Below are 9,341 nucleotides of genomic sequence, written 5' to 3'. Positions count from 1 at the left end.
TAATAAAGAGAAAAAAATATATATGAAATTTGGAAATTATTACTGTTTGATTGAAGAATTTTATTTACCTTAATATAATCTACCACAATAAAAGAAAAACATACATAAGTATTAAAAGAAAGAATATATAGTAAATAAAGAAAAAATGTATTAATATGAAATTAGTAACATTGGTTAGAGAGAGAGAGAAATGCTTTATCCATTCATGCTGCCCAAATACATCGCGTTGCTACATTACACAGCATACTAATCAATCCGTGATCGGACGTATATAAATTACATATTTTTACCTAATATAATAAAAAAAGAAGAAATATATTTATTTTTTTTAATGAAATAATTAATTTTTAATAAAAATAATAATATATCACCACCCTGCTTCAGGTGTTGGACATGCTGCCGAACTAGCGTACTTCTTTGAGTTCGGCGAAGCACCCGGATGGCCAAAACTAGCAGATATAGAATTGTCCAAGCAATTGGTCAAGATGTGGGCTAACTTTGCCAGGAATCAGTAAGTCACCACGTGACAATAAATTTAATATTAATTGTGATTCTAAATAAATAAATGAAAGAAAGATCAAATCACATATTTGCCTATTTTTCAGAACACCAAACAGCCAAGATGTGGTACAATGGCCTCAGTTCCAAGGATTACATTTCTTGGACATACAAAACTCTGGAGTTACAGTTCGGAACTATGACCAATATCAGGAGATACTCGATTTCTGGAGAAGTATCATTCCAGATCCAACTTCTAAATCGTCAACGATTCAGTCATCATTATTATTCATCGGAGCTTTAAGCATCTTCACTATCTACAAAACATTATTTCTTTAATTTCTCTCAAGCATGCTTAGCCAAAATGCTTAATTAACATTCTTCACAAGCATGCTTGAGCTTATGTGCCAGCAAAGTGGTTGCATGAAATAATCATATGCACGCTCAAGCATGCTTGTGAATTATGATTATGCCGATGACAACGATTCAGTCATATTTATTATTATAGAAGCTTTAAGCATCTTCATTGCCTTTGAAAACTATTTGTTTAAACATGTTCAAGCATGCTTAGCAAAAATTCATAATTAATATTCTACACAAGTATACTGGCATAAAATAATCATATACACGCTCAAGCATGCTTGTGAGATAAAAATGACTATGCATACTGATCAAGCATGTTTCGCGATCTTTAAAGGTAATAAGATTAAGGTAAAGCAAGATGTTCAACTCGAACCGTTATATTTATTATATTGTAATTCTTTTATACTAAATAAGTAAATAATTTTCTACCAGAATTAAGGCATATTGTTTTCACCATTCCCCCGTTGTTGTGCATTACAAAAAAAAAATTTTTTAAATTTACAGTGCATTAAATTGTAATTATAAATTTACTAATTTATATATACGTCTTTTTTTACTTTAAAGCCTAGCTCATAAATTTATCATTTTATTGCATGGTTCAGGAAATCTAAGGTGAGAGGTGTAAAAAAAAAATCCTGTTAAGAAATATGTTCAAATAAACTGTATAAATTCACTTTCTAGCTAAAATTATAATTAAGAACAAAAGTTGCAACTTCTTAACAATTTCATTCTTAAGTAATCCAAACCATTGCGTTAATAATTTTAGCCGTAGTTCGTTCCTTCTTTTTGTAACTTAAGTTTCATAAATAATAATAGTTAACTTTATAGTAACCGTTTACTTCATAAATAGTAATAGTAACTTAAGTTTTATAAATAGTTGCTCATCTGCAAAAAGAACAACGAGATAACTACCTTAATTTATAGAAAAAAAAATTATAATAATAAAAAAACTTGAAAATATATGTAACAATAAATTAAGTAGATAGTAGTTAATTGATACTAATAGAAGATAAAATATTATATTGTAGTTGTAAGAATTATAGAAAATAAAACAAAAAAGAAAATTTAAAAACAGGCAGTGTTCAGGTAAATAAATAAATAAACATAATGAAAGGGGCGGAAGAAAATATAAATTATGAATGAAGGAATTAATATCATAACATATGTATGTAATGTCTAAATATAATGATCGGTAATGGAATTAATATCATAACATATGTAAGTAATATCTAAATATAATGAAAAACTATTTAAATCAACATCTTTAAATATACTTTTTTTTTCATGATTTTTAGGCATTTCTTTCTTATGTCATTAATTCCATCATTCATCATTTATATTTTCTTTTGCACCTTTCATTACGTTTATTTATTTATCTACTTGAACACTCTCTGTTTTTTACCTTCTATTTTGTATAATTGTTACCTCTACAATATTATATTATAATTATGAGAGATAGTTGACCGTGGATGACGAACGAGGAGAAGATGGTTGGGGTGCGGTCAATGATAAACACAAATAAGTTGGATTAACCTAATTTATTGTGCCAACGTTTCGGCTAGAGTTTCTAGCCTTCTACAGGGCTAAAAACAGAACAAGGTAACAACCACAGTAAGTATAGAAAAATAAAAAAATAAAAAAGAAAGTACAAACAGAATAATTTTGCACATAAAATGAATAATTTTACAAAATATAATTAAGAAAATGAAGTGATGAGAGAAGCGGGAAATAAAATGTATACATAGGTAATTGAAAAAGTGTGTAAAATAACATAATTAAGGAAATGAAATAATAATGAAGTTATATAATGCAAAGAAGTATGAACATGTTAGTTATTAATAATTTAAAAATTGAAATATGAAAAGAAAATGAAAATTGAGAGGAAGAAAATATATGTAACAATAATAGTTGAGAAAGAGGCAAAATATAAGTAAAGTATAACTAGAAATGAATAGAAAAAAAAAAAATCTGAAAACACCAATAATGATATAGTGAACAAAACCCATAACGCGGGGAAGGAAAATGGATAAAAGTGGAGAAAATAAGGGGTAAGAGTAAAATAAAGAAAGGGGAAAGAAAACAAAAAAATAATAAAAACGAACCTGTTAGCTGGAAAATCAAACGCCTAATGGATACTACGCTAATGACGGCTAATGAAATGTAATATTATATTACATGTTCCATTAGTATTATACTAATAGTAGTATATTATTTTATTTTCATTTTTGTTTCTCTGAATGAAGGTTATCTTGTTTCTTTTTCCAACCCTGATGAAGGCCTGAAATTCAGGTCGAAACGTCGGCACAAATAAATAAGTTTTGTGTATTTGTGTACTTTGTTGACCGCATCCCGGACAATCTCTTCAGATTAAGAATTAAAGAAGCAAATGAGCAACGATTTATGAAACTTAAGAACGAGATACACAGATGCTAAGCGCACTCCGACCGTCTTCTTTTCATATCAATCTACGGTCAACTATCAGGTCTGTTCCAACTCACTTCTAACTGTCAGGGTATTCCCCTACCAGATTCTGTATTGTGCGCATGCTGGGAACAGTTCTGTTTAGTCAGAAGTGGTTGTTAGAACAGACCTACTATCACTTTATTAATTCTTCATAAATCTCTAAGAGGAAAAATCTTTTATTCTTTTTTAATATTTATTTAATGTAATTTACAACTTTATTTACATATAAACACACTAAGTAAATTTGATGTCAGATTAAAATGGAGTGATATAGGCATGTAGAGAAACTACCCATTGTTAGCACTATAATCATATTTCTACACTAGAAGGTCTCGAGACCTGCTTCTTTTCAGGCACCTAAGAGGATTGCCAGGAATAGAAAAGGAAGCAAGGAATAGAAAAGGAAGCAAGGTTAGACACTAGAGGGTTTTGATGGCTAGGGAGAACCTTTAAATTTTTTATATACCAAAATATTTTTTTAGAAAACTAGCATATTCCAATTAAGTTATTTGCCAAATCCAATATCAATTTATTATTTCAATATTTAAATTCATATTACCAGAGTATAATGAATTTTTAGAAGTTTTTCTTTTCTTTTTTTTTTTTTCTACAATATTATATAGTGATATATTGTCTGATATTTTCCATTAGTTGACGAGGCAGAAGTTTTTCATTGTTTCACATCTACTTAATTACCTCTTACGCATATCAGCTATATCAGGACGAGATATCTGCATTTAATCTACTTTTGTAGAGATATCTCAAATTCATTCACTTCCATCAATGAATTCAAAGAATAAATAAAGAACTTTTCAATGGTCACGGAAATATTTTTGTGCCTACGTGAAAAACGAAATTGTTAACGCAAAGGCGCTTTAATTAGTAATTTCAGTTAATTAATTAAAACCGAGATGGTTTAGGACGATGCTTAGTGATGGTACTTGGTGCAATTATACATTTCCTCCTGGCTTAAAATGGACTATGAACAACTTATTTTAACGAATTAATGAATCCTTATTAATAAATAAAAGTATTATCTAGAATATTTATTTGAAAAAGTGAACATTAAACTAAAATTATTAAGAAAATTTAATTTTTATGTAGAATTATAGAGCGATAAACTGCTAATGGTTATAATCACCTTATCGCTATTTATTTGAAACTTGTACGAAAAATTATTTTATTTTGTAGATTCCTGTTGGTTTTAGAGCGAATAGGATTTCGGAGAGGTTTTTCTTACTGTTGCCTTGTGCCTATGCAAGAGACAAGGGTCATTTCTCGTTTTATGTTTTATGAAGTAATATGTAGCAATAATAGTACAAGAGCCGGGAAGAAAAAAATGCAGTTATTTCACCCCAGTTTTTGATTACTTTAATGAAAAAATTACTAACAATACTAAAAAATCTAAAAGACCATTATTTAAAGAAGAGTAAATTTTCTGAAAAATTGGCCATAATAGAGTTATTTACGTCCAATAGTTCTCGAGATACAGCCTTTTAAGAAGCAACATTTCATAAAAATGTACTGAAATATCAGTAGTTAGTTAATTTATTTTGAGAAATCTATACCTCAGGAACTATGTGACGTACAGATGTCTATTAGCACTCAAATTAAAACTAGTTTAATGTACTATAAAGTAGTTTATAACATTTAACGTTGTAGGAATAGTATTTTTTATGATATTTACTAAAATAAATTGATTTATAGTTGTTTGAACAATAAGTTTGATTTATGAAAAACTTTATTTCAGAAATCATTGGACGTACAGAAGTCTGTCTACACTCAAATTAGAGCTAGTACAATATACTATGAAATAGTTAATAATGTTTATTTTTGTAGGAGTAGTTTTTATGAAATTTGACAAAATAAACCCACAAAATGTTAAATTCTAGCAGTTCGCATAAAATATTGTATTTTTGAAAAAAATATCTCAAGAAACTCATATGTCTGCCAACACTCAAAATAAAGAAAATTTAACTTACTATAAAGTAGTTTATGATACTTATCTTCGTAGGGGTAGTAGTTTTTATGATATTTGGCACATATGAAGATAAATTTGGTAAATGAAAATTTGTTTAAACAACTATAAATCAAATTATTTTAGCACATTTCATGAAAACTACTACTCCTACGAAATTAAACGTCATAAACTTATTCATACTCCATTACACTAGCTTTAATTTGAGTGCTAATAGATATCTGTACGTCAAATGGTTTTTGAGATATAGATTTTTTAAAATAAATTCAGAAACTACTGATCTTTCAGTACGTTCCATACAACATGAAATGTTGCTTTTTAAAAAGCTATATCTCTAGAAATATTGAATAATATGTCTATTAGGGCTTACATTTTAGCAAATTTACTCTACTTTAAATAATGCTCTCTTAGATTTTCTAGCGTTGTTGCTAGTTTTAAAGATATAGAGATCCGAATGAAAAATTAATATTTTTTTTACGTTCTGAAATAGCCACAATTTCTTATTCCCTCTACCTATGCTAGGTAGACTCATTAATTTTGACTAGTAATTATACATTGTTTTCTATTAAGTGATCAAAAATTTGGGTGAAATTTTTTCTCCTCTTGGGCTCTTCTACTATAAGAACACAAAATAAATTCCAATTTTATGAACAATTTACTCAAAGTTTTAGTTGTTTTTTTTTCTCTCCTCTCATTGAAGTCGTGGAAAACCATAAAATTCCATTTGTTTATTTTCAAGTGTGAATATTTTGTTTCTTTAAAGAAAACATCATTATAAACCACCATTAACATCAATACTAAGAACATCAGTGGGATGGGTCAAGGTATCCCTCCTAACCAAAAAGTTTGAAAAAATAATTTTCGCAAACCCTTGTGGTTTTAGTGTTCTAAACAAATTTATTATTAAATTTTTTGTTTAATGTTTTATAATCTATTTCCATATAAATACTGAAACAAAGTAGCAAATGCTTCATGTTGAACTCATGATTTTATATAAAAAGTATACAAATAATCCAGATCTACCTATCACGAAAGGGGGGGGGTAAGTTTGATGAAAGAACTCTTCCAGCAAATCATGTGAGTAAACAATTGAGTGCAAAAGAAATTCCCAATGCCCATCGGCACTTATTGCTATACAATTTATTCACAGAGAATAATTAATTTCATCTACATATTATTATTTTCATAGTATTAATTTTTTTTCCGTCTAAAATTATCATAATCACATTATAACCGGATCGCCAAAAATTCAATCCTGTTCCAATATGGCATATTTTTAAGACCTTAAATGTTTTTGGAAGCCTTATAGGGAGTAACTGATTATAAAATAAATATATGCGGTACAGACTGTACTGGCATTAGTATTAAACAGAACTGAGACCAAACAATTAATTAATCTGCAATAAATTAATTATTTTCTGTTTCACTGAAGCCGTGAGTTCCTGTGGGTTCAGGAGCCCTCCGGAGTCCACCCAGCCTCGTAAAGTGGTTACCCTTAATTGGAGTATTGGATTCTGACCAAATCACCTCCTTTTACAATCGTTGGTCAAGTAACAGTACTTCCTTTTCCCTAACTCTTCATGGATAGTAGTTGTACAGATTTATTTAATTTTTTTTTAAATTAATATTCACTTTATTTTTATTTGTGAAGAAATATTTTTATTGTTTATAATAATGAGATAAATATCAATATTTTTATGCTTTAATTGGAAAATATAATATCAGTCTGAAATGACATCAATCCTGCAATTCACAATTTGTGAAGATGTGAATTAATGTGAGGAGGAGTTTTGTATTGAAGATGTCCTTGAAGATGGCTGGAATGGCCGAAACGTTGGACTAGTGAGAAATAAAGTGTTGAGACAGAATTGGATACAATTTTTGGTTTTTATTTAAAAAATATTTTGTCAAAATACCATAAATTTATTTATACTTTTTTCAAAAAATAAATTATTTTAAAGTCACTTTAAACTATCTGATTTCCGTCTTCATTACACATTGCCTAATCCAAACGGAGCTCTGGAATTTGTTTTCAAATAGTATACTCCTCTTGTACTAAAAAAAAAAGTAATAAAATGTAAAAAATATATTGTAATAAAATATCACTAATAAAGTGATTAAAATAATAATTAGTTGAATTATGCAACATTTTATTTTTTTTTTTACGTACAGAATTTATAAGCGATGTGCTAACTGTATTAAACTAATATATGTTTTAGTTTTAATTTTAGTATATTAATTAAATACTAAAATAAGTTTGTATCTAATATAAATATATTATAAAAAATCTGAAAATATATGGATGAAAATAGTGTATGTTTGACCTGTCGGTAACATTTGTGAGAATTATGAGAAATTTTCCATTTCAATCCTTTTGACGTACAATTAAGTTTAAGTAGCAAAGTTAATCTCCTGTTTTTTTTTTTTTTTATAAGTTTCAAAATTGATACATTTATTTTTACTTAGTTCCAAACATAATGCAAGTTTTCCAAAATTAATGAAAAACCAATTTATTTTTTTTATTTTAATATATTTTTTTTATTTTATCGCCGACAAGATATATATACAAATAATATTTTCCTCCATATAAGAAGATTAAAAGATGTTAATACATTTTCATTAGCTTACAAAGTATACCAAATGTACAATGAATTATGACGAGAGGAGAGATGAAATCGAAGCGAGAGAGACTCGAACTAAAAGATTGGTTGTTCAGAATCTCTATCACTTCGACTTCAAGTCTTTCTTGCTTCGATTTAATCTCGCCGCTTTTGCAAAGTGCTTCATTCTCAATAATGTGTTAGAAATAGATTCCATTTACCTTCGATGTTTATCATGAAAGAATTCTAAATAATTATAATAATTTATAAATGACCTTACCTCGTTAACAATCCCTCCCCTAGATAAGCGACTCTACTCATATCGCAAGATTCCTTATTATTATTAAAATCATTCCAACTTGGGCAAGAGACGGCAGGGAAAGCATTTCTATTTGTAACGCTCTCGAGGTAGAAGTAGTAAGCTCTTCTATGGCTGCAAAAACCTGAAATATACATCACATTTATCCCTGTATACACCATAAATAATTATAAAAAAAAAACATTCCTGTGGTTTTGAGGTGGGGCAAATGGTTAGCTTTTAGTGATGGATTCCTCATTGACCTTTAACAATTTCTACTTCTAAAAAATAACAATTTAAGTTTTACAAATTAAGGAAGTACGTTAAAAAAAAGCTTGTTTTTGCAATACAGTAAAACTCCACTTATTCGTCCTATTCGAAATCAAGCATAGTCGGTTAAAAAGGAGAACAGGTTCATCCGAAGGTGTATGAAAGATAAAAAAAAAACACCGATATTAATTTACCTAGTATATTAGATAAATAATGATATAAAATAAAAATAATTAATCTCTAAAGCATATTAATAATGCATATGATGAACTCAAATTTATTATACTACTTAAAAGTATTGACCAAAATACCGCGTTTTATCCATAAACCCTTCAGTTTACTAATGTTTCCATAATATGCCTAAAATTTACCAGAAACCGTTTAACTAAATCCAAGTGCCTCTTCTTTCCCCTGTGGATTTCTATCGCAAATAAACCGCTGAAGGTGGCGCGAGGATGGTAGTCAGGAATGATGGAGTTAACTCCTGCCATAAGTACATAGCATCCGATCTTCGTCAATATTTTCTCCTTAATTATGTAATTGGTAATTTTTAATAGTTTCCTCATCTTGTTTTTTGACCCGCTACTGGTTCGATTAAAAAGAAAATGAATATATTTGAAAATATTACTTTTAAGTATCTGCATAAGTAAAAATTACTTTTTCATAACAAAATTAAAATACTTTGTTTATGTCTGATAAATTTCAAAGTAAACAGTCCCACCCCAGTAAATCTAAGCATATGCCTGGAAAAATATCAGAATAAATACGAAAAGATGAATTAAATGCTACTTATGAGGCAGGTAGCATTTGCTACTATATACATGCTACCTTTGTAATTTGTATTTTGTATATATATATATATATATATATA

At 28.3% G+C, this 9,341-nt stretch overlaps 2 protein-coding genes across 3 annotated transcripts in view; one reads left to right on the top strand and one right to left on the bottom strand.

The window, feature by feature from the left end:
* The window catches only part of LOC106680412 (juvenile hormone esterase), a 10,429-nt gene extending 9,134 nt beyond the window's left edge, over positions 1–1,295 (top strand). Inside the window, exons 9-10 of the mRNA XM_067053281.1 lie at positions 385–511; positions 606–1,295. Of these exons, the coding sequence (XP_066909382.1) occupies positions 385–511; positions 606–837 (359 nt within the window). The 3' untranslated portion in view covers positions 838–1,295. The remainder of the gene's footprint in view (positions 1–384; positions 512–605) is intronic.
* A 5,875-nt stretch (positions 1,296–7,170) lies between these two features.
* LOC106680430 (pancreatic triacylglycerol lipase) overlaps positions 7,171–9,341 on the bottom strand; it is a 9,200-nt gene continuing 7,029 nt past the window's right edge. For both annotated transcript variants that reach the window (XM_014420143.2, XM_014420145.2), the window contains exons 6-7: positions 8,183–8,345; positions 7,171–7,357 (exon numbers count right to left, since the gene is read on the bottom strand). In XM_014420143.2, coding sequence (XP_014275629.1) covers positions 7,294–7,357; positions 8,183–8,345 — 227 coding nt within the window. In that variant the 3' untranslated portion in view covers positions 7,171–7,293. The remainder of the gene's footprint in view (positions 7,358–8,182; positions 8,346–9,341) is intronic.

This window comes from Halyomorpha halys, unplaced genomic scaffold, assembly GCF_000696795.3.
Source record: "Halyomorpha halys isolate HHAL.00 unplaced genomic scaffold, Hhal_1.1 Scaffold261.1, whole genome shotgun sequence".
In the NCBI taxonomy this organism is placed as follows: Eukaryota; Metazoa; Arthropoda; class Insecta; order Hemiptera; family Pentatomidae; genus Halyomorpha; species Halyomorpha halys.
Note: the sequence above shows the minus strand (reverse complement) of the source record. Positions and strands in the feature narration are given on the sequence as shown.